General features: G+C 44.9%; 4 protein-coding genes across 8 annotated transcripts; 3 read left to right on the forward strand and 1 right to left on the reverse strand.

Annotated features, from left to right (window-relative positions):
• Positions 1-1,138: 1,138 nt before the first annotated feature.
• On the reverse strand, positions 1,139-14,268 carry LOC143375772 (uncharacterized). 5 transcript variants are annotated; one of them, XM_076825226.1, is made up of 11 exons: positions 14,146-14,268; positions 13,504-14,035; positions 4,324-4,573; positions 3,675-4,246; positions 3,290-3,590; positions 2,709-3,210; positions 2,474-2,632; positions 2,199-2,374; positions 1,914-2,120; positions 1,804-1,827; positions 1,139-1,333 (listed from the first exon to the last, which is right to left on the reverse strand). In XM_076825226.1, the coding sequence occupies exons 3-11, from the start codon at positions 4,436-4,438 to the stop codon at positions 1,254-1,256; spliced, it is 2,136 nt and encodes a 711-aa protein (XP_076681341.1). In that variant the 5' UTR covers positions 4,439-4,573; positions 13,504-14,035; positions 14,146-14,268; the 3' UTR covers positions 1,139-1,253. The 5 variants fall into 5 exon arrangements, 4 of the variants coding, with proteins under 4 accessions (XP_076681341.1, XP_076681338.1, XP_076681342.1 ...); XM_076825223.1 differs by lacking the exon at positions 14,146-14,268 and having other exon boundaries at positions 13,504-14,092; XM_076825227.1 differs by lacking the exon at positions 14,146-14,268 and having other exon boundaries at positions 13,500-14,092.
• A 58-nt stretch (positions 14,269-14,326) lies between these two features.
• On the forward strand, positions 14,327-18,348 carry LOC143375779 (uncharacterized). Its single transcript, XM_076825241.1, has 5 exons — positions 14,327-14,538; positions 15,032-15,112; positions 16,497-16,609; positions 16,798-17,488; positions 17,570-18,348. Exons 1-5 carry the CDS (start codon positions 14,476-14,478, stop codon positions 17,864-17,866), a joined length of 1,245 nt encoding a protein of 414 aa, XP_076681356.1. The 5' UTR covers positions 14,327-14,475; the 3' UTR covers positions 17,867-18,348.
• A 345-nt stretch (positions 18,349-18,693) lies between these two features.
• Positions 18,694-21,003, forward strand: Cdk1 (Cyclin-dependent kinase 1). Its single transcript, XM_076825253.1, has 4 exons — positions 18,694-18,945; positions 19,305-19,600; positions 19,695-20,014; positions 20,083-21,003. The coding sequence occupies exons 1-4, from the start codon at positions 18,909-18,911 to the stop codon at positions 20,324-20,326; spliced, it is 897 nt and encodes a 298-aa protein (XP_076681368.1). The 5' UTR covers positions 18,694-18,908; the 3' UTR covers positions 20,327-21,003.
• Positions 21,004-21,630: 627 nt separating this feature from the next.
• Positions 21,631-24,206, forward strand: LOC143375788 (apolipoprotein D). Its single transcript, XM_076825258.1, has 5 exons — positions 21,631-21,812; positions 22,451-22,570; positions 22,653-22,779; positions 23,107-23,202; positions 23,443-24,206. The coding sequence occupies exons 2-5, from the start codon at positions 22,451-22,453 to the stop codon at positions 23,910-23,912; spliced, it is 813 nt and encodes a 270-aa protein (XP_076681373.1). The 5' UTR covers positions 21,631-21,812; the 3' UTR covers positions 23,913-24,206.
• Positions 24,207-24,287: the final 81 nt, after the last annotated feature.

The raw sequence follows: 24,287 nt of genomic DNA on the forward strand, positions 1-24,287 counted from the left end.
TAACTCCAAGTCTACTCGAATAAACTTATTATAAACTATCCAACACAATTATTACTTTGGATAGACTGCAGAGAAGTGTCCAGCTCTTTAACTCACTCTTCGGATTGATGTATCAGAAGGTTCCCTGCCGCTTCGTCGCCTTCTAATATTATAAATTGTAATATTATATTTGAGGTCCACATTTTTTTTTATTTATTTCTCTGTTTTCTTCGTGTACACACACATCGATCCCAGAAATCAATATATTACTTTCTCTTACGTATCAGGTATAGTCTTATCCTATGCAGAGAGACGAATATATCTCAGTGTATAGATATACATACAACAGGTCCATAGAAATCTTTTCATAAAAACATTATGAATACGTAATCCTCGTGTGATCGCAGTCTAGTGTACAAAGAATCGAACGCAACGTAGTTTACGAAATAAGTTCGTAGCACTCCTTCGAGGCTCGAAGGAATGCTTGTACTATACTTACAAAGAATACAAAGGGACTTTGAGAATCAGAAAGCATTACAAATACATATGTTACGCTTAGAGTCGCTGTAGTGATTGTAGTACATTACTATCATCAGAGATAGTAGGCACAAAGTACTCAGGAATTATGAGCCAAGATTAATCCTCTGCCACTTGTTGCCTTCCCAATCTTGCTTTTATTTGCAAATATAAGAAATATATAGTACTTGGCACTGCACAGGTGAAAAGAAAAGAGGGGAACTAAATAAATCTGAGCGGCGGAACTGTAACTCTGAAATTAATTCAAATTTTGTGTCATTCTTCTTTAGAACAAAACGTCTTACTTCTGATCAGTCATTGCACTAACAATATATGTTAATAATAAACTTCTATAATTACGACATCCTCCTCAAAATAATCGATAAAATAAAAAATTAAAAAATTACACCTGGCTCGAAATTTGAGTACTCCCACCTCTTTGATACGTAATCTCATATCGGCATCGGTAAATGACTGAAGCTCGTGTCGATGATTTAAAGTACGCTTGAGCAAATGAATCCCTAGTGACTGCTTGTATGAAAGAAATCAATGATAGTATCAAAAGGGCGACGCCTCCGACGCGAATTAGAATGCAGGGAAACGCTAACATGTATACGTGTCGCATAACAATGACGATATTCTCTTTTCTCTCATTTTATAATCGCAACAACAGCGACAGCCTAATCACTAGCACCGTTAATCGTGACAGTTAAAGTGCCGTAAAACGACCAGCTTTGTTTTTTACCATTTCTTAATCTTCAATAGCGGAATTGACCTTTTCTGCCCATACCGTTGTGGTAGACCCTGAGCGGCGTGTAATTCCCGTTTCCGTTCATCGCTGTGCACAGAAAGAAACAGGGAGAAGGGATGATGAAAATAATCAATACAAACGGAAAAGTAACTGAAACGATCAAACGTATAAGAAAATGAACCGTGACGCGCAAGAATGTAATATAGAATGTAATGATAATAGAAAATAAAGGAATTATCGCAGAACGAATTCCGTCTCTTCCACGGAGACTCGAGGAAACGTTGGAGAATTAAAAAAACTGTTTACCAAAGACTCCAGAAGTTCTGTAATTTGTTACATGAATTAACATAAGATTTCTCGGAATAGAAGTCGAGATACATTGAAAATATTATTGTTAATAGCCTCCTTGATTGTAAAGCATAAAATATATGTTAACATGAGGGCCTATAAATGAAGAGCGTATTAGGGAAAACATTAGCCATTCCAGTGTACTGTGTAATGCTCAATGGAAATCATAATCGTGACTCAAACCATTTGAATGATTTCAGGATACTCACTCAGTTCGTACTCCTTAATGGCGGCTTGCATGGCAAATGGGTTTCGTGTTAGTTACAATTTCGTTACTTGTGAACGCGATGTGTATATATATATTTACAAATCTGCTTACCCTGCACAACCGTGGGTGGTTGTCGAGGGCCTTGTATGGTGTGGGCATGACACCGAGGTTTCAGTAGGCCGTGGTACAGGACGAAATACAGCACTGCAACCGCTGCTGCTGCAACGGCCATGCACCGATAAACGAATCTCAACGAGTCAACGATGTTGGTGTCTTCGACGTTGATGTAAGCACCGATCACGGCGCCAATGCATCGACCTGTACCAATCAAGCACACCCAGGATGTTTAACCATCCAAGCAAGCGATGGCAGAAATGGCACTGTAAAGTTGCATACCGACGCAGAAATGCGCTATCACAGGCAGCGCTTGAGCGGTCACGGTTAAATGACGTGGGACAAGGTGTCTCAGATAGAGAATGGCAGTAACCCACATAATTCCTAGAGTGAAGACCTCAAGGCCCTCTGCAATTAGGGACCACCAAGGTCCCGCGACGAGGCTCAGTCCAGCAAACCTGAAAAATTTCGATTCCAATAGTTGTAAGAGTCCTTGGAATGAAATAAAGGAGCTTTTAAATCAGAGAAATACTGCAGTAATATTATAACTTACCCACCTAATAATATACACAGTGAAGGCAGTGATGAGGAGATTACTATGACCACAATAGTCGACGAGGTGCTCGGACTTCCAGAGGAACAGGAAGGCTAGAACTGCCCCGACGGTCATGGCCACGCCAATGGGTAGCTCGTCACCCCCTAGTTTCTGCAAATGTCTAAGCAAAGGAATAGAACTTGAGATCCTTCTGGGTGTGGAATTATGTTGGCATAGGATCCACTGAAATATCGTACAGAGGCAGATAGCTGTCCATGGCGCTCCAGAATGTTCCCATGACGATCAGGACGATCACCAGAGCAGCGGTCTCGCTGCCGTACCTCTTGATGGCACTCATAGGAAGCGCGAGCATGCCGCTTCTGGTGTGCCACCACCATTCTGGTGGGCTGAGAGGCATACCATTAGCGCAGATTGCAACCACAGCTGCCAGGAGCATCATCACAGCGTGCATACCAAGTGGCAGATAGTAAAATGAGTTCAGGTTCTCTATGAGAGTACAGAGGTAGCCTGTCAGAGGGCCGAAGATGGCGAAGCCGAGGGAGCCGAAGGCTAATTGACGACCCACGTCGCCACGTCCGCAGGACGTTTCTCTGGTCGCTATCACCACCGCGGCGTCTATCAGGGCCACGGCTGTCGTTGGGAAAATGTCAGCAGCTGATCGAATGGCCAAGTAGGTCCAGAACACTAGGTGCGACCAGTCCTTTGTCTGCTGGCACTGGCTCTCTATGAGGACACTGTCTGAAAGTAAAATAGGGGAAGTCCATGGTGCGGTAGCTTGCAAGTACATTGACGGTGGTGTTTAAAAAGACAATGCTACCTGGCATAGTGTACGCGTCAACCAAGCTGCATTCGATGGAACAGCTCTGATAGACCTCCGCCATCCTAGCCTCCAGTTCGGAGGGTATCCGGCAAGCGAAGTATTCGGCCAAGGGATAGGCACACCACTCTCGATCGCTATAATTGTGCAAAGCCTGTCCCAGGGTGGCGTTTATAGATAAATTACCAGAGTTTTCAGTATAAACGTGGCACACCACGTTGTCGCCCTCTTTCAGGCACAAATGCGGCGGCTCGCTGTCCGCTGTGGCATACCTGCGAGTCTTCTTCGACTCCTCTGGCTCCTGCGAACATCCGATAAATTCTAGATCCACCCTGACGCTACATTATATTTCTAACAGCACTCCAACACCCGCCTCGATATTCACCTGCGCGTACATTTCACTTTCAAGTGGAATCACCGTGGTGTCGCCACTACCCTCGATGTCGTCGACGCCTGGCACAACGGTCCCAGGTGCGGTGGGACTCTCCGCATCATCCGACCGCCAGCGTTTGGTGCCAGCGGGGTAGCAAGCGTAGTTGCATCCCTCCAGGATCAACGGCCCCTCCCGAGTGTCGTCGGACCATTTGTAACAAGAGAAGCGGTCCTTGCACCTTTTCTGCAGCACCACCGCACCTGTTTGATCGCAGGTGAACTTCAGGTCTGGTCTCCTCTCTCTGGAGGGCTCGACGGGGTGCACGGTCGGGATGATAGAGAGGAAAGCGTAGAAAATAGCGGACAGGATGCAGGCGATGGCGATCATCACCCTGAGGTAACGACCCGTCGACGACTTGTTGTTCCTGCCCTGGTGGCCCGCCAGCTTGTCAGCGATGGGCCCTGCTACGAGGGGCCCTAGTATCGCTACTGCTGGCGAGATCATGGAGATCATTCGTATCTGGTTGATGCTCAGGCCCATTTCCATCATGTGCAGCGGGAGAAAGGGGAAGAGGCATCCCATTCCTGCACAGGCAATTACGATTAGAATATTCGATGAACGATCGTGATCGGACTATACCAATGCGCGCTCCGAAACGTACCTCCAAAAAAGAGAAACAGTAGGAGCTTCAGCGAGAGGAGATTAGTGTTGATGAACTTTCTCTTCGGTAAATCCTTCGTCGTCTCCATCCTCTCCGTGGACGCCGTTATCGTCATCTTGAATATATCGGAAAGCTTCTTTCAAAGGCAGGTACAAATGATCCAAGAATCACAGACGACCCCGGGTCGCCTATTACGCCGACGGTTCTCCTTCCGTTGTCATCTTTTTGGTCCACTTTTACGTAGGTGTATCTGAACAACGCAATAACAGATCGTGAATCTCGTTTCGGAAAAAAATGAATCACCATTGTGGATCTAATCTTAGCAGGACAACGCTGAAGTGTTACCGGACTTTCGCGCGGCTCGGCGGAAATGCAGAACCGTGCTATTACCATCGAGCGGCTCGTTAACGCGTAAAAATCTGTGTACCCGTTTCCCCGACGGAATGAAAAGTCTGCTGAAGCCTGACAAGCAGTAATGTGCTTATTACAAATGAGAACGGAATAGCGATCCCGTCGAGCTTTCCATTTGCATGCAATTTATGACCACCACGATCTGGTTTAGCAGTGAGTAATTGTAAGGTGGTTCGCGGCTCGACTCGAGCATTTTGGCCACAGTTGGTCGCAGCGAGTGCATTCGTTCAATTTCGCGAGGGAGATTGGAGGGACGTGTATCTGTAGAGGCAAGCGACTTGAGTGTTTCGTACACACTTAATGCGCCCTTAACCCCCTCGGGTTCAAGCGCCGAGTCTACTCCGGGGGGGGGGGGTGAGGGTGCGATATCAAATAGCCAGACAAGATGGAGGGGGAGGGACCAACACTATTCCGGCATTTACAGCTTATGAAATTTCCTAGGTGAAATCGGCGACAACGCGTTCCACTGACAGCGCAATTCCGAGGATCACGTCCCCTTATAAATCGCGCGCGACGTCGCAGTAGTATCGCAGACTGTAATCGCCGCGATAACAGTGCACAAATGGGGTGGAGTGCCCGGTGTACGGCCCGAATGGCATCAGCGCGTCGGAATTCGATTTTCTGGAAAACGAACGCTCTTAATATAGAATTACAGATGAGAATCTTGACTTGCAGATCGATAGGAATCGGTGTCACTCATCTGACAGAGCGTTACTGCTTATCGGAACCAGCATCTTTGCTATGTCGCTTCCGAAACGGGGTCGCTCGGTATTTTACAGACAGCGTTCCGCGTCGGGATTGGAAAAGACCTCTATAAATCCCTTGTATTTTTAGAGCAGAACGCGACTTCTTCAACAATCGCGCGGATAATTCGGGATCCGCGGAGAGCGAGGCCCTTAACGCGTTTCTGTTTAATTCACCGGGTCCATTATTCGCTTCTAAAGGATATTATCCTTTTTACCGCGGCTCCGGCGGCGCAGCTTTTCAGCGTTCGTTAAGAGCACCGACGAAAAGGAGAAACAAGCGACTAACGAACCACTCAATTAGCATGCGGACATTATTTCAGGTTTCTTCTGCGAAGTAAAGTGGAGGGAATGGAGAATGCATATATCGGGCAAGAAATAGAAGCCACTAACAAGTGACCCTCCTTTCGCAATTAAATGGTCGCAGAAGATTATGTGGCTGGGGCCATTCCATGCCACGTAGATCACTTTATGCGCTCGATGTCTCGGATTTTAGTGAAACTGAAATATGATGTAGTCCCTGTCAAATTAGGGGGAGTTTAAGTGATCATCTTGCTGGTTCTGAATTAGACTTCGCAGAGAGTTGTTAGAGACTCTGAGCTGACTATACTGCTCGTAATTTCGCTATTCACCAGAAGATCTGATTTCGTCAGTGAACGGCAATCGTATTTCACGGACGAATTCTGCAAGCAAGGCAACGATCTCGCGGCAGAAAACACCGCAGGCGATTCTCGTAGTGAAAACATTCGAGGCTTCCGTGACCCGTCGTTAACCCAGTTAGGGTTGCCATTCCAGAGCACGCACTTGTCGTTACAGGCCTCTGGGCACGTTTATTCCATACTGGAAGGCTGATTGCGAGATGCAATCGAAAAGCGGCTCGTGGGATCGCGATGGACCGAAATGGGGCAGCGAAGCGGGGGAGGTCTCGATTACCGTAACAACTTTGTCCCGCTTATGAGCCCACGCTGGACTACAATCTGGTCCTTTGTCACCCCTAAATATGTGCTTCCAAAATGGTCGCGACATTCTACATTTTGCATCTGGAAAGGAATTGTCTCTTCGATACTTTGTTTATGTTAGTATTCTCGTTCCGTCCGAGACAAGTTCTCCTCCTCCATTGGAATTCTCGTAGCACAAGTTGCGGAGCAAGAAGTGCCCATGCGCCTGGCCGTAGGAAGAGGGTTGCTCGCTGCTCGAGCGCTGGGAACCGGAATCGCTGGAGCTGCACGGTAATTCGCGTTTCCTTCTCGACGGCATTAAGACACGGTTGCTGACCGCTCGAGACATCCGCGAGGGTGGAGGACGATTGAACGAAACGGTCGGACGTTTAATTATGGACAGCTGTGTGTAGGAGGAGCTAGGTGACCGAGCACGGTGCCGTCATCTTCTGATTCCCTCGTGACAATCACGTCTCGTCGCGTAATCAGCTCAGAGAGAGAGAGAGCGGGCAGGAGGATGAAATCTCTGCGTGCTGGATCGTCTTAGCAACCACGACTGCTCCATTCCAGACTTTGGGGGAACGCAGAATAGAAAAATTTCGAGGATCAGTGGTTTAACTGGCTCTTTTTCCAAAAAAGGGAAGTGATGTAGTTCAATTGGTGAGAGGAGCTTTCTGATAGAAGGAAATCAGAAAGTCGTAGTCTGAGAGATGAATGCCACGGTGGGAGATTCTTAGAATCGAACGACTGTTGAGCCGAGTCCTGTACAGATTCGATTAAGAAGACTGGTAGGAGGTTTCCTAGCTGCTTCACGCGTGTAAATTGTTCACACTGTAATTTGCACCAGCTTTCTTTTCCCTTGCAAATGCGCGTTCTATAAATAGTTACGTGCGAGCATTGCCTTTTAAGCCGGCGAGATTCATTTAATGGCTAGCTGGGTTCGCATCGTCACGGGGACCGGAAGTCGTAATCATGATTACGCGCGTGCGTCAAATGTAGATCGGAATACGTCGCTTTTTGCGCCATTCTTCTACTTCGAAACTTAGTTTCTTGGGCATCTTTTCGTTGAAGAACGAGACGAACTTGAGCTGGATGTCTCCGAAGAGCGATAATTTCCCTTTCATCGAATATTTGAGGGAAACAGCGACCCCGAGAGGCAACTGGCTGAAATGGGAAGTGCTAATGACAAAATGACATCTTTTTTTAGAAATGGATACAGAGATGACGATTTTTTTTCTGGTTACGGTGTCTGGGTGTCCTCCATGCGACTAGTTCCTTACGTCATCGGGAACAGGTTGCCGATTACGTCAACGTTCGCTCTGTATACCTTGAAACCTATCCTGGCGATTGATGATACTTGTAATTGAGCGTGATCTACGGCTCCCTCGACTGAAAAGGAGCCACTCATCCCCGGCGGGATCTCGAATAACGGAAAATGTCACTTAGCCCCTTCGACGTTGATGACCCACGCGCAGATGTGATGCCTCAGGCGTTTCCATGTAATTATTTTAAGTATTTATGACACTTTTATCTGTTGTCGGTAATTGTAGGGAGCGATGATCGCCCCGACAGGCCCAATCAGTGACTAGGGTAATTTATTATTTATCCACTGCGAAAGTCCCTAGGGTCAAGCAGCGTGCATGTTTGGAGAACCAGTTGGGCCTTCCTCTTCCACGATTTCATTAACCCAATTCTCGAGGCTGTAGCTGTCGCGTTACGGAGATGCGTGGGCGGAAGGACACGTATGATGCTTCTCACTCACAGATCGCTGTGTCGCGTGCGTGTCTTCAACCCCTCGTTCTACAATTTTCAATTAACGGCACCGACGCGCCCTTGGACGTCCGTAACGCTATCTCAACCTCAAAATAATTATTTAAAAGGACACAGTTTATGTCCAGTCACTTCGGGCAGTTTTCAATCAACCAGAATTCACGGAGTGCCGCTTGCAGTCGTCATTATTCCTATCAATTCCGTCGACGTTCAGCCTGGTCCTCTTGAGACATCCACGTTGATGTACTACAGCCAAGAGGCGAACATCCATCGCATTTCCCCGGGATTCTTCAGCACAGTGGCGTTGAATTTCCACGCGAAAAAGTCGTTCTCGTGGCCGGTTTTCTTGCGCCGTCAAGACGCGCCATTACGAGATTGGACAACCGACGGACAGGGATGAATATGAATATCTATCGCGTGCCCCCTTGCAGAGATAATGGTCGACACCGAGCAAACGGCGGCTTCCTGTTCCAGCCGGAAATGCCGGCATTGTATTTCTTTGCGGCCATCGAGAGCCATCCCGTTAAGTGATATACGATGAACACCATACGATGATTAGATGACAGTGCACTCCTACGAGAAACCCCATCGCCTCTCGGGAGTTAGTGGGTCCACGTTCAAGGTTGTGTAAACGTGTCTAGCCGGAAACTTCCCATCGCTAATGAGACATCCGTCCCTCTAACACCGGGACCAGTCGACAACTGGCGTATCCTTGAAACAGACTGCTCGAATCCAGGCTCGTAAACCGAGACGGGCAGCCGTTGCGTGTTCCTGCGGATCCGTTTGCAGCCAGGGTCGATTCTATACCAGGCGATGACGCGTCGGGTCGGGCAAGCTTTCTTTTCAAATCGAGGCGACGACGGGTACGAAAAGGAGGACCGGGGAGAGCTGTCGAGACGCATTTCAACGATCGATTCGAATTACCCGTTCGCATGGCTCAGCGCCTAATTCAACCCCGCGCGCATATCCGTCCCATCCCCCCCCCCCCCGCCCCGCGGGGCGGTTTTCTCCCGTTCGCAACCCCTTCCGACCGATGCAAGAAGCTGCACGTCGAGCTGTTTTCGAGGGCGCATTATGCAGCCGCGTAGACGAGGCAGCGCGACGCGATGTTTCTCTCCCTGCACACGGTGATTACACGTTTGATGACCCTAGTTTTCGACACAGCTGTCGCGTGGCTGCTTTCCCAGAGGAGGGGCGCACCGTTTTCTGCGACGATTTGCATAGTCGAGTTGGGTACTTTTTTTTAATGGCGTCGTTAGTGATCGTCGAATTTGGGATTATAAATTGCTTGAAAGATTGATATCCGATGTTCGACGTTTCCTTTTAATACGGGGATGTCGCGGAGGATATTTATAGCATTATCGACGTCATACTGTTACTTGATACACGCATTATTTTTTATATTACAGCTATATACTGCAGTACTGTCAGTACTATAGTATAGCTTGTAATAGTGGTACTACTACTATTTCCATTAACGACACCAAGTGGTTTTTTTTATATATGTCAAGATCTCATTTCATTCAAGAATGTTTCCTTCTTCTTTGACCCATACGCTACAGTGTGACTGTAAGTACAGTTATACTCGAAAACGTTGCGTACTTCCGTCGTTAACGGAACTTGAAAGTTCGTTACGAAACTACGCCAAGCTGCAGTCCCCCTTTTCCAATACATACACCCCGCAATGGCTACTCCATTGATTTCGCGATGTATCCGAATATAACCATCTCGCTGGATTACCTCAGACGCTTTTATTATGATCTATAAATAAAGGATCCTGAGAGAATTGACCCAAATACTTGGTTCCATCGTTATAGTGAATTCTGCGCCTTATCTCACTTAACTAGATCTACATCACAAGCTTTAAACTACTATGAACTAACCCTGACGGTAAATAGCGCGTGGATAACGGAATTCCTGTATTTATCGATGAATGCATATTTCTGCTAAAAAAAAAAGCAAGGTTAATTGTCCGAGAACTGTTTGACTCCGTGGATAGGGGGCCATCTATGAGAGACTGGCTCATTCTTGGTAGCAATCAGTGATTGGCAATCACTCGTTCTGACCAGGTCAGGGGAGAAGGGAAGCGAATGGTACGATGATTTCGCGCACACCGTGTGCATGGTATCGGTAACATACTACGCTGGGGAATATATATTGTTTATTTTCACCAGAGGCAAAACGAACAGGATGCCCGACGTGTATTTACCGCGCGGCGGATAACGGAACCCGTGTCTTCCTTGTTGCACTCGCGCGCGCGCAAGGAACCGAGCAAGCAAAAAGGGACAGACGCGCGTGTATAGATACGGGGACGACGAGCGATGCGAAGAAACGAGAAGGAGCCCGTGTATATGTACAGTATCGTCATCCGGGCGAACGGTGAACCAGAGGATTTCTTCGATCAGAGATCGCACTGCGAACCTCCGCCCGCGTTTCGTCGGTAAAAGTAAAACCACGCTCGCCGGGCGCTCGCGCGAGCACAATGGATTTCGCCGGTTGTCTTCGACGGGGTAACGGTAGTCGATACCAGGGCGTACGCTACGAGTTGATCTATCCGAGAAATTGCATCGCGCTGCAGCTCCCACGGATTCGATATCTCCAACGTTTGAAAGAGGAAATCGAATCAAAGGCTCCGCTGGCACGAGCTATTAGCGAGGTTATAAGAGGCAATTAGTGGCGCTGCGGTGAAAATCGGTGACATTTTTAAAAATCCCTAGGGAAGGCGAACGTATAGATCCTTTTCATGAGTATCCTGGCTACGATGCATGGAAATGATAGTACGAAGATTATGGACGAGTAAACTCGTGTTATCGTAGAACTGTTGTTCTCGCGTTTACAATTAAAGTTTTACAGCCTCGTTCCGGAAACACGCGCAGACAGGAAACGAACACAAAGACGGCTCAAAGAAACATTTGAAGTGTCCAGCAGCGGGAGGTGTACTTTCAGCAGGCATAAAAGGCTTTCGAATTAAGGATTCTGTGCAACTTGGTACGTAGTCGTATAAACAAGTCTTCAGAGTTGCGCGAGTTTCAGAAGAGTTTTTTAATAAGTCGCTGCGCAAGTATCAGAGGGAGCTTTAATGACCTCCGTGCCTCCATTCGATGGAACATGTTGAAATCTTTATGTTTGAGGTGTAATAAATGCAAATGCGTTGCGGAGTCAGGGTTGCATTAACCGTAGCGCCATCACCGATACATAATTAATTCCAGTTAAAGCCACTGGAATTTGGTTGCCTTCCGGTGGGGTTCGCGAAAATCGCCATAAATTCAACCAGTTACGATTCCACTGGTGGAACAGACTTTGATGTTTGCCCTGTTACGTTTCCGGAAATTCAATAGCCCGTCTTCGCAATTCGCGACAAGAATCGAGTCTACCGTTCCGTAATTAACGGCGAGACTATTGACAAAAAGTTCAACGGTGTGAGGTAGATTTAATTAATAACCATCGAACGTGCCCGCCGCCAAGTCTGCCGGCTTCACAGAGGAAGTATAATATCGCGGGTAACTGCATTTTCTAAATTAATTTCCGCCCTGCCGTGTTTTCTTCCTACCTGTTCCTCGTAATTTCCGCGGCGAAGAACTCGATGGCCCTTCATCGCGTTCCTAAAGCGACCTTTTATCGTTGGTACCGAATGGCACGTAGGTCTCGGTCGATACGAAATCACAAAGGTCAGACAATTCTCGCTACGACGAGTCTGATTAGGCTTGGTAGATTTTCAACTTCGCTTCCAACCTTAACTTGTACTCTAGTGATAACAAGATCGATCGATGGTTTTCTGTGGCATCTTTTCCGAGTCAATTAATGGAAACCATTTTGTTGCAGGTACATACAGCGAGGGAAAGCACTGTATACAATTTTAGTGATTCAGTGGGGAAGCTATAGGTATCGAATTGAAATTATAATTACACGGACCCACTTCTGTGGCAGCACTGCAGCTTCACAAATTACATTAAGCCCATCTGCGACATCTATTATCCACGGTTTCGCGTATAATCCGAAAACCAGCGTGCATTCTGACAGTGCAGTTGATATCCGAGTACAGTTAGCCTTTTGTGCCACAAAACCTCGAGAAGCACGTCAATTTTATAAAGAGAGTGATTTTACGGATCACTTTTGAACATTTTACGACCACAAATATCGACCGTGATATCATCTTTGCAATCAGAATGAACCGGTTTCGACGAATTCTATTAAGCAGCACGCCGTATATTGCACGCTTGTGCTGTTCTACGAGGCAATACAACTAACGCCAAAAAAACTACAATCCGTTACGCTCGTGTAATCACTTTTCTCATATACACCATTCTAATGCAATTAGCAGTGCCACCAAAACAACCATGGCTATAGTGTTTGAAACTTGATCCATGAATGGATGAAAGTGTTTACTTTGCGCGGATTACTTCGACACAACTAAGTGGCACGAACAAGCACAAAGCGATAATATATTCGCACGATCCTCATTTTCATGGACATTTTGATACATATTACGCATGACGCCACCTAACTTTCATTCCCGTCGCTACATATGCTCCAAATTGATACCCCCCTCCTCCCCCGCGCTGACATTTCACAGAGAATGTCAGGCAATTAAATCACCAATGCAATCAGCGTAATGCCTTACACGTTCGCGCGTAAGCGAACTCGGCCGACACGTAATTGTTACGATCCTCGCGAGGCGACGACGTTAGCATAGCATATAGGCATTTTGATCGATGACAATCGCCACTTACGGCTCATCTATCTCGCTCAGTAAGCGGCTCAAGACGCCCGAGAACGGGACGCTGTCGTAAACACTGCGAACGGCGTGAGACGCGCAAATTCGAGGACACCCGAGTGCCCTCGAAGCGGGGCATCTTTCCGCGATTCGACCAAATTATCCCCGGAATCGATCGAACACTCAAACTCACCCGACTATCACCGACCCATTGTGTCGCGAGGCGGGACAGTCGGGTGCGATTGAAATCGAGCCCCTCGGGTACGCGTGCGGAGCGAGGGGCACGCGTAAATCACGGGACGTCATGCCGCTTCTGTCAATTAACCCGGGCGGTTGTCGCGGGATTAATTAAAACAGCGGTGAGAAACGTGTTCCAACCACTGACGTCGCGGAATACCCGTCGCACAGAGGATGTCGTCCGTTAAAAACAATTGACCACGATTTAAGACGAAAACGGGGTCACGTAGATCCGAGTGGAACGAGAGAATCGCAACGGTCGCGCGTACGCGTGTACCGAGATACTTCGATCGGTGTATCGAAAAGGGTTGCTGCCCGGGCGGCCAAGGTGCTCTCGATTAAAGGGAGCACGAGTGGTATCACTCACCCCAGCGGCTTGGTTCGCCGTACTATCTCCCTCCGCTGGTTCGTTCGTGGCAGGTACACCAGGGCAGAGAATCACGAAGTGTCGAGGACACGCGAAACCATGCTTCCAGGTGAACTCTCCAGTACGAAGCCTGGCGAGCGACTGTTGCGTCCCGGTTCGGTCACGGCTCCCCTGCACGCCGGCTCGCGCTTCTCCCGCGCGTAAACGTCAATGCGAGTGCTCTCTAGTAACTGGCCACCTTTGCAACACCTTTCGTGCACCCCGGGTACCCCCACCGGGCCCCGCGGGCTCCGTTTGTAAATAGAGACGATCCACGGATCGCATTTAACCTAATTCCAATTACAGGTTTTCAAAATTTCAAATATGACCTCAGGAATTATTAAATTGTCACCTCCCCGAGTGCCACCGAAAGGGTCACATTTATTTATTACCTTTGGTGAATTAATTAGCATTTAATCTATGGGTTTACGCTCACACCTGCTGGCGTTCTAGTGTAGAGGGTGGTTCGAATAATTAGAACCGTTACAGTAACCTAAAAAATGTTAATTGTTAGAAGAATAGTCATTATAGGAGAACTATGTAAAGATTTGTAAAAGAATTTCGCTTTCATGTCCTAAACATGTGATAATGAATATTTCCTACCAATGTAATGTCAAAAGGAGTCGTTCCACGGAAGTAATCCACTAGAACGAACAGCAACATGGGATTTCATTAAAGATCCATCAATGGCAAAGGAATTGCGACGGAATATTCGCATTCGAGTCCAATTTTGCCGCTCAGCGCTGTATTTCCTGTATAATCTCTCCTCCTCGCTCCACTTCCGCTTCGGTAATTCCCCCTCGACGGTGGCGCCGCGGAATCCGAATTAAACATTCACAACCAGTGGCGCTAGTGCGCGGCGCAGTTTAGGAGCGACGCGCGACGATTGTCGTAACAAATTTCGGACAGATCTTGCCCCGCTTTCACGCCATTATGGATTCGTTAGCAAATTACGGCAGTGACGGGGACAACAGTAACAACTCGGAGGATATAAAGGTGAGGGATACACGATATTTAAGTACTCGCGGAATATCCACAATCGTTTTGCCAATGGCGCACTGGCCTTGCCTCGGCATCCATGGCGCCCAAGAATTTTTTTAGTGTACACACAGTCGCGACGTGACTTCTGGGATAGGTTCTGAAGTCATGCAGCAGAATTTCTCTCGGAAATGAATTAATTTTCTGGCTAGAAACTATTACAAGTTATTGCAAAAAATCCGATTACTTAAAATCTTAACAATTGATAAATTATACATTGCTTCCATGTAACTATTAGATAAATACATCGATGATTGTAATTGTATTAAGAAATCATGTTTAAAATATATTTTGAAGTCTGCGCGTACAGTAAGTTGCATGCAATTCAAGCATCTGTTCCATGATTGCTATTCGCGCAACGTTAGCAATTAGTGTTGGATGTCAGTATAATAGGCAATGTTTGATGCTTATAGACCATTTAATTTTATGCCTTGAACATTGTGTTTCAAAGATGCCGTACGAAATGCTCGGCGATGTCAGCAAAAGAGCCAGCGACGCCAACTACGACCCGGTACAAATGGACATGAGTGAGGTACAGTGAAACTGAATGTTCGCAAACTCTTGTTCTTAGGATTAAGTATGAAACATTAAGACAATTACTAGGAAGATACCGTGGTGACTTTATGGGGGCTGTATGTACATGTAGGGTCATATGCCTAAAGGCCTAATATTTGATTCTCAGGGGGTCACCTCGAGACCAGAAATTTGAATAAAATACGCATTCACAATATCACTTTTACTGCACCCTTTTTGCATTGTCTAAGAAGAGAAATGATTTGCATTGAAATTAGTGGAAGTTTCATTATCGATCACCATTTGTGTTTATATAATAAAAAACACCCAGAGTAGTCGCAACATAATGTACATAATACGATGATATTGTGGCTTTCATTGGTCCCTTTGAAGATTGTCAAGAAGTAATTACGTCATGGTATTGTTTACATTATATCACAATGCAATGCACCATTATTGTTTAATCGTTCCAATAAGATTTCTCGATAAATTATTATTAGAAAACAGCAACACGTGATGCTGAAATATTTACGAAGTACGAGACATGACCTTAAAGCCTAAATTATCGCGCGGCAGACACGATGAGGGTAGAGACTCAGATATATGAAATTTAAATAATAAGTAAATGGGAATAGTGCCATTTCGTGAGAAAATATTAACACGTAGCTCTGTTGGTAATACATGATACAATATCTACGCACCTCGGCAAGGTCTATGCTGTGTGAGGGTCTTTCAAGACTTCCCCAAGTCCTATTCAGAAGACAGAGGTGAGTAGAGGAAGCCGGAAGAAGGTAACACTAACAAAAAAAAAAAAATCAACCATCAAAGAAACCACATGTACAAACATATTCGGGTAATATAACTAACTGCTGCAGCAGATAAATATGAAGGGCCCTCATGTTCCTATTTCTATGTTTCATTCTATTTATCTCCTGGACATTGTCTGGATACATGTTTCACAATGAAATTTGCAGTGAATACAAATGTACTACGTAAAAAAAGAGAACTTTTGTATCAAGTACAACCAAGGATGTGAGAGAATCACGTTGTGCGGTTTATTTTTGCGAAAATTATTAGGGTTAAGTATATGAAACATTAAGATTGGCCATCCTATTACAGTAATTACAAATGTCGCAAAACTCAATATTTGGGTACACTGCAATTTTGTGATACTTATTCCTTCCGCTATGAAGATTATGGCATCCACCATAGTACTATACTTTACTACCAGGGGCCACAAAATTATAGTGCTTAAATCATTGATTTTTGCCAAAATTGAGGGTGCTAAAACCACGATTTATACTATATATAGTTCTTGCGATGCAAATTGAGATTTATGTTTTTTTTTACTAGAAAATTATGTGAAAAGTTTATAGTAACGTGCGTCATTTTTATTTCTTTAGGAAAGCAACAACAACAATTCGTCCAGGGAGTCCAGTAGGGAGCGTACAAATAGCCCGGCAACGCAATCGAGGACAGAGGCATCGCGAACGTTACCTTCTCCCTCAGACCAGAGGTGAGCTGGTTTGTTTATCAACGTATTCTCCTCCGAACATGAAATAAATGCGTTCTCTTCTATGCAATTTCCATGTAGAATTAATAAGAGTAAACTTGCGACATATTTACCACATAATATTTCCCATACATGCAGAATAATAATACGAATCTGTGTGGTATACCCTGCAGAACGTAATCGTTTTACAGGCGATCTGATCATGAAAATCATACAGCGAACTCGAAAGACGATCACAAGCGAGGAGATCGATCTGATCGTAGCAGACACATGAGCGACAAAGGTCGGCGGTCGTCGTACGATGATAGAAGGCAACGAGATAGTCACAGGGACAGTAGAGACCCAAAGAGGAGTCGCGATGATGACAAAAAGTCTCGCGATGACGACAAAAAGAAGGAGAGGAGCTCTGTGGGATCCAGCAGGGACGAGAAGACCGATGACAAGGAGAAGAACGACAAAGATCATCACTATCGTGACGATCGGAGAGATCGTAATCGCGATAGAAACGACAGGGATAGAGACAGGGGACGCGGTAACAGGGACAGGGATCGAGATCGCCGACATTCCAGGGACGACAGATCCAAGGATCGACACCGGGACGATCGGTCCAATTACCACAAGGAGAAGGATCGCGCGAGATCGAGATCGAGGTCCAGGGATCGCGCGCCTCCGCCCTTCAGAACGATGAGTTACAGAGAGGAGAAGGGCAGGAACAAGCTGGCCCAGTTGGAGAAATTGGGAATCGAACTGAAAGCGCCGGAAGGAGACACAGTGCCACCTGGTGTCCAGAATGAGCAGAACTATTACAATCCCTTAGCGACTGCAAGCCAGGGAAAATATGCGGAACAGATACAGAAGAGGAAGCTTTTATGGGCGAACAAGGTAAGGGTAACTGCGTTAGTTTTCAGATTGTACCGTGTGTATTTATATCAATTACATTCTCCGTGAAATTGCTGCCTGCAGTCGAAGCAAGACGAGGGCAGAACTTCTACAGCAGCCTCGACAACGAACACGTGGGTGGGCACGACATTCACTCACGATCAGGATGGCAAAGTAACGGCTAAATTTAAGCGATTAATGGGTATCAAAGATGACGTGCCGGCCCCGCCACCTTCAGGTGCGAAGCCAGACATATTAAAGAAGCAAGAGGAGATGTTCAATAACATGGAGCAGCAGTACGAAGTAGCACGTGCTACCACGCACACACAACGTGGTGTTGGACTAGGATATGCTACTGGTGGCTATCAATTCCCCCGATAAAATAAGATTTTTTGAACGTTCATGTTTACGATCAACAACGTGCCTCGCCACACTCACAGGCGCGACGTTACGTTTTGTCTGTTCGGTTTTGCAATCTTGCCAGGTCGATTGCAGAACAGAGTTTTCATTTCAGAGCCATTAAAGTATAGCGACTACTATAGAATAATACGGATAAACTTGCGAACTGCAGGTCCGAAAGATCTTGTTAGGGGTTATGTAATTATATTGTAAACATTGGAAATAAATTTATTAAGACTCTAGAAGGGGGCTCGGTGCTTTCGACTTGGCGATTATCCCAGATTTGTTTCTGAACATCGGGGAATATGAATGGGGATGAATCTTTTTATGCTATGAAAGTGTTCTGCAGCATCGTTTATATTATTTCCTCCTATCTATAACATTGTATGTACAAATACATATGAAATACATAGACAAAGGTTGCTGTTTCTTTTCTTTTTTCTAAAATAAAGGTTATGAAATGATTCTTGTAATTTATCCCGTTATTTATCCTTCGTCACTACTGAAACTAGAAGATATAGAAAAATTCCAACTTAATGTTTCCTATGAACGGGAGCCACCGGAAGTGAGTCAAAAGCAAAAGAAACCGAAGTGAAGATTCATCACCATTGACGAGCCATATCTACTTTACCCATACGATTTAAATCACACAATTTAATTGAAGACTATTAGCCACCATCTGGACAAAACTTCCTTCGAATAACGCCCAAAAATTTCCATTGTTCGAGGTAGAAAAAACGCGGGCTTAAAGAAACACCTGCGATACTCGCAGGCACCTAGTGACCGCGGCAACTGTCCTTATTGGCCGAGGCATGGCCGAGTCGCCACGGAACAAACCGAACGCTACTTTCAAACGTGTTTATCAATATGGCGAACCGATGTTTGAATTTGATCGTTACGTGACGGCACACTGGAAAGTTTGTGAAACATATGTGAAATTTTATCATTAACTGTATACGTTTTGAGCATTCGCAATTGCAGATCGATCGTTAGGTAGCCTTGGATCACGCTGCGTACATTCACCATGGAGAATTTCGTCAAGATCGAGAAGATCGGTGAAGGTGATTTGTCGATGCCTGTTCTATAGGTTGTGCTTCCCTAATTGAATCTCCTCTAACGTCTTATTCGAGGCTCTGCTCACTGCTCTATGCAAACTGCATTGACCGCTGTGGCTTATTGATCGTTAATATATCGCAATCGAGGGTGGGGCTTAAAAATTTCATTCAGTTCGGAATCTTTGGTCGAGGTTATCGGAAGACTAGTATTACAGAAATCGTAGCTACTGAGAAACAAGTAGTTGTTAAATAATAGTTCATAAATAGCCGCGTGTTTCCTTCGCGTATTGGAAATTCTTGATAATAATGTTTCTTTATACGCTGCGAGGAAATATGAGGGGCGATACAGTTGAAAGTTTCCACAGGTACGTATGGGGTAGTGTACAAGGGAAAGCACAAGAAAACAGGTGAAATTGTAGCTATGAAAAAGATTCGCCTGGAAAGCGATGACGAGGGGATGCCATCGACAGCGATTCGCGAGATTTCCTTGCTCAAGGAATTGCCACATCCCAACATCGTGAGACTAATGGATGTGTTGATGGAGGAGACCAGATTGTACCTCATTTTTGAGTATCTTACTATGGATCTAAAGAAATACATGGATAGCTTAGATAATGGGAAACTGATGGAACCAAAGATGGTTAAATCTTATTTATATCAGGTTCGAGGGCACAGTAATATGTGTGATATATGGAGCATAAATTATTACCACAATTTCAAGTAGCTAAGACTTCCTAAATCTATTTTATTTTTAGATCACGCGCGCTATTCTCTTCTGCCACAAGCGCAGAATATTGCATCGAGATTTAAAGCCCCAAAATTTATTGATTGACAAATCGGGGGTGATTAAAGTAGCAGATTTCGGTCTTGGCAGAGCGTTCGGTATACCGGTCAGAGTGTACACGCACGAAGTGGTCACTTTGTGGTATAGAGCTCCGGAGATTCTGCTCGGCGCCAGCAGATACTCGTGCGCCATTGATATCTGGAGCATAGGCTGTATATTTGCGGAAATGGCAACAAAGAAGCCACTGTTTCAGGGGGATAGCGAGATCGATCAGCTGTTTAGAATATTTCGGTAAAACGCGCATGGTGCGCTAAATGTTACTTCGTCGAATTGTCGATAATGACGGATATGTTTTACAGGATTCTGAGGACACCTACCGAAGACATATGGCCCGGTGTGACACAGTTGTCGGATTATAAGGCGACATTTCCGAATTGGATATCCAACAATTTGGAGACGCAAGTGAAAACGTTAGATGCTGATGGGCTCGACCTTCTGCAAGCGATGCTTGTCTACGATCCAGTGCACAGAATATCGGCGCGGGCCGCTCTGAAGCATCCTTATTTTAACGACGTGGATGTATTTAAGCTGCCCCCGGCATAAGAGTGAGAGAACTACGCAAGAATGATATAGATATATAGCTCAGATTTTGTGACGTTTTAATCATGTGACTATATAGAGAATACGTCTCAGGGTATCTCGAAAAGTTAATTTATTCGAGTGTAAGAACGCGTTTAAGTTTCTCCTTTATGACTTTGCTCATTCTAAATGAGAAATTCATGCAAAGAACTTCTTTCATTTCGTATTGCGATTATATTAAGCGTCGACGGAGCTCCAAATGATCCGTGTCATGGTAAGTCGTCATCGCAGTGTATTTGAGCAAGAAGTGTAATGTACCAGCCTGATATCTCAGTGGTTCATCCTCGGCGCATAAATGCACGAACTCGTCGCTAAGACGATATGACAATACTACTTATTTCGTTAGAACTTACTTTAGCTTAATCTCTATTACCTATCATTTATCGATTTAAATCGAAGTATTATGGAGTCGTAAATGCCTTAAGCTACTATTCTACCAACTAGAAAAATTACTCCACTATTCGTAGTATGTTGTAAGTGCTGCACTTTTTAAAAAAGGCAGCGTAACTTGATATTTATCGATAACTCGTTTCGTATAATCCGCTACTGCCATTTGTACATATCACAGAAAAATCCGCACGCTTGTTAAGATGTATCTTTTGTACTTTTATGCTGAAATAAACGACGATATTTTATTCGAACGTGTTCTTCCGTGTCTGCCTCGATGATCCTCGATGTTTCCACTAGAACTTTGTTACCCCCTGTAGCGTTAGGCAACGCGCGTTTAAGCTGTTATCTTTCCACACTGCGACGTTGTCCTTTATCTCTTAATATGCAAATTAAGTTACATTGCGACGGGGGAAAAATAGAATGAAACCGTACATGGTATTAGCGGTTCTCGGAACAACTTGATTCGTTTATGGGATGTAGATGACTCATCGTGAACAACGGTGTAAGAAACTTACATGTTACCCGCAGCTTCACTTTCTTCTCTAATCATACAGTATTGTACATTCACAATACTCGATATTTTAATTAGAAGTAGAAGTAGCAAGGCAGTTTTTCTCATTTCTTTCTTCTTCTTCACTTCAACTATTAACATATGCGTATTAATGATGTGACTCATTTTCCCCTCAAGTTCTTTCACATTGTACCGTAAATCATGATAAGGTACATCGCTTTCGTGGAAGTCTACTGAGAAAATGAGTCAGTTTCCTCAGATTCTGTAGGAATAACGTATTTGATCAGCGCTGTAGTAGTTCATTCACAGTGTGCGTGACGCGTAATTGGCTTTAGAGTGGGGCACGTTTCATAAAGTCTTCCACTGAATCTACTGTTTACAGTTCCAGTTCAGAGACTGACAGGATCACTTCACCTTGAGTCTATACGTTCTTTATTTAGAACCTAACGTTCCATTTGGATTTGCAATTTCTACGTTTCTTGGAAGGCTTGTGGCATTAATAAATACTCAATTATACCAGTGTGTACGCTTTCAAGTACACACTTCAAAGTAAGTACTCCAAACTACCAACTTTTATTTATCAATTTTTTTCGAACAGAGAAGAACTTGAAAGAAATTCTTGCTATTAGTAGGAAAATTGTTGCGTGAGGTTTCGATTAAAGACAGTATTACATGAAATAGAGTATTTAGCGCGTTATGTTACATAAAGGTGGGGATACTGCTTGTTTATGAGGTAGCGTGCCTTCCGCTCTGTTAATTAATACTTTGGAGACAAACAGTGTACCCTTCCGCCTTAGCTAACACGAGAAACCTGAGTCTTTCTCGATAAATCGGACGCCATTGCGAGGCGAGGAGAGAGGTCATCAAGGTTGATATTAATCTTGCATGTGGTAGTCGACGCCAGTTTTTCTTCTGCGGGGCCAGTGGACGTGGACGTTTTCAGTCCAAGTGTTAATTATATTACAACTGATATCTCTGCTTAGAATTTGTAAATACAGATAAAGGAATACAAGTTTAACATTGTCCGTTGTTTTGACGGGATTTTCTTAGAATTTTACAAAGAACTAACGAGTAGATTGCGATGTATTCGACTGATGGTATTACGATTTTACGATCAGTTTTACTGTTTTGGCTATTGCTCTTTATAAATGTAGGATCATCACAAAAAGTGAAAATTCTTTTTTCAGATGAGGCCGCTATTTTCTTTTCTACTTCTGGTGGGATGCTTTGTCGTCATCGAAGCTCACACGTATCACATGGGCGCTTGTCCCATTGTGGAGCCCATGCCAGGCTTCCAAATGAACAGAGTAAGTTTCGATCTTATTTTAAAAACGTCACAAAGATACTATCGATTTTTTTTAACGTAACTCTTTTGCTTTGGTATTTTAGTTCCTGGGTGTGTGGTACGTGATCCAGAAAACTGCAACTGCCAGCAAGTGTATCAGTTACAACTACACTCGCGGCGAGGAACCCGGGGAATATATAATAGCACAAGATTCTGATCACCCTGTAATAGGTAAGAGTAAGAAGAAGGGTCAATAAAAAATAAAAATAAAATCCCAAGAAAGAAACTGGAAAGAATTCTCTGGGGGTCTAAGGTAAGATACACGAAGGTCCAAAATAGCGTCTATATACGGGCTAATAGACAATGGACAGGAGATTGCGATAGGCCAGGATTTTTTTTATAGTCACGTCGATCGTGGCTCGTCGAAGCTGTTGAATTGACGAAGGAGGAGAGTTCCCCGGGTCCCATCGGGACTCATAAAAGCATGTCAATAGAATAACTGTCTGGCAAGTGGGATGAATTATCTGTAATAAAGTCGATGCCTCTCTGTATGCGCAGGTCTTACGCCATTGAAGCACGAGTATCATTACACCGGCGAATTGAGCGTACCGGAACCGAGCACGCCAGCTCGAATGCAAGTTCGTTTTCCCCTCAGTAAGTGTTACACCATAAACTCTTGCTTAGGATAGATACAAATGAATTCAGCTTGTTTTGGAGTCCCCCGTCGAGGAAACGGATCACGTCTGCAGTCGTAAATATGCACTGATTCCGCCCTCCTTAGGAATATTTTATTTCGATTGCCCAATTCTTTTACCATCTAATTGCCCCTCGCGATACTTATGCAATTAAGCCCAGCCACGCTAAAAATAACATATCGACATGATCTTCTTCAAGGCGTAGCCGGAAGTGCGTCCCACGTGGTGTTCACCACCGACTACGAAAACTACGCGGGCATCTTCACCTGCCAGAAGCTGGCGTTCGCCCATCGTCAGAGCGCCACGATCTTGGCCAGATATCGAGAATTGGACAAGAGCTATGTCGACAAGATACGCCAGAAGTTGAGCAACTTCGGTGTGGACCCGTTCGACCTGAGCATCATCGCTCAGAGCGGATGTCCACATGGAAACAACACGCTGGACATCAACGTCGACCCTAGCACGTTCACGGCTGAAAACTTTGGCAACGTGGTCCGCAAAGCTGGCGAGAAACTTGGCGATGGCGTACAGTGGGTGGCCAGTACAGGCAGCAAGGTTTACCACAAGCTGACCGGAAGCGAGGAAAAGAGCACTAGCAAGCCGGAGGAAAACACCAGGGCTGCTATCACAAAGAACTACGACACGAACGAGGTCGAATGGATCCCCTAAATGTTAGAGTCGAGGAGTACTTTTATAGCCACTTTGATCTCGATGGGTTTTATTAGGCTGAAGAATCAGGTTCACCACTGAGAGTATGAAAATACTTTCCACTTTTAAGGATCTAGTTTTATAAGATATAGTTGCCGATAGGCAGATTACAGACAGTAGGACGAGAACGAAAGACTACCCATGACGAATAAAATGATATTTTTACGTATAAACGCTCTATTAATTATAAATACACGGAGATTGTTAGCATTGACGATTGTCACGATGAAATAAAGTCTTTTTCAGGAGTATAAATAGAGTGTACTTCTTCTGCACCTGGAAAATGATTGTAACCTACTAGATTACTGTAGTACAGAAATTGGAAATTACGATCCC

This window comes from Andrena cerasifolii, chromosome 13 (genome assembly GCF_050908995.1).
Source record: "Andrena cerasifolii isolate SP2316 chromosome 13, iyAndCera1_principal, whole genome shotgun sequence".
Lineage (NCBI taxonomy): Eukaryota > Metazoa > Arthropoda > Insecta > Hymenoptera > Andrenidae > Andrena > Andrena cerasifolii.

Coding starts and splice junctions, on each gene's coding strand:
- LOC143375772 (XM_076825226.1), bottom strand. CDS start 4,438: ATGACGATAACGGCGTCCACGGAGAGGATGGAGACGACGAAGGATTTA. Junction 2,633..2,708: donor ATGGACAGCTATCTGCCTCT/GTACGATATTTC, acceptor TCCTTTGCTTAG/ACATTTGCAGAAACTAGGGG. Junction 2,375..2,473: donor TTCACTGTGTATATTATTAG/GTGGGTAAGTTA, acceptor GAAATTTTTCAG/GTTTGCTGGACTGAGCCTCG.
- LOC143375779 (XM_076825241.1), top strand. CDS start 14,476: ATGGATTCGTTAGCAAATTACGGCAGTGACGGGGACAACAGTAACAAC. Junction 16,610..16,797: donor CCTTCTCCCTCAGACCAGAG/GTGAGCTGGTTT, acceptor ATCGTTTTACAG/GCGATCTGATCATGAAAATC. Junction 17,489..17,569: donor AGCTTTTATGGGCGAACAAG/GTAAGGGTAACT, acceptor TGCTGCCTGCAG/TCGAAGCAAGACGAGGGCAG.
- Cdk1 (XM_076825253.1), top strand. CDS start 18,909: ATGGAGAATTTCGTCAAGATCGAGAAGATCGGTGAAG. Junction 18,946..19,304: donor GATCGAGAAGATCGGTGAAG/GTGATTTGTCGA, acceptor AAGTTTCCACAG/GTACGTATGGGGTAGTGTAC. Junction 20,015..20,082: donor CAGCTGTTTAGAATATTTCG/GTAAAACGCGCA, acceptor TATGTTTTACAG/GATTCTGAGGACACCTACCG.
- LOC143375788 (XM_076825258.1), top strand. CDS start 22,451: ATGAGGCCGCTATTTTCTTTTCTACTTCTGGTGGGATGCTTTGTCGTC. Junction 22,571..22,652: donor CAGGCTTCCAAATGAACAGA/GTAAGTTTCGAT, acceptor TTGGTATTTTAG/TTCCTGGGTGTGTGGTACGT. Junction 22,780..23,106: donor TTCTGATCACCCTGTAATAG/GTAAGAGTAAGA, acceptor CTGTATGCGCAG/GTCTTACGCCATTGAAGCAC.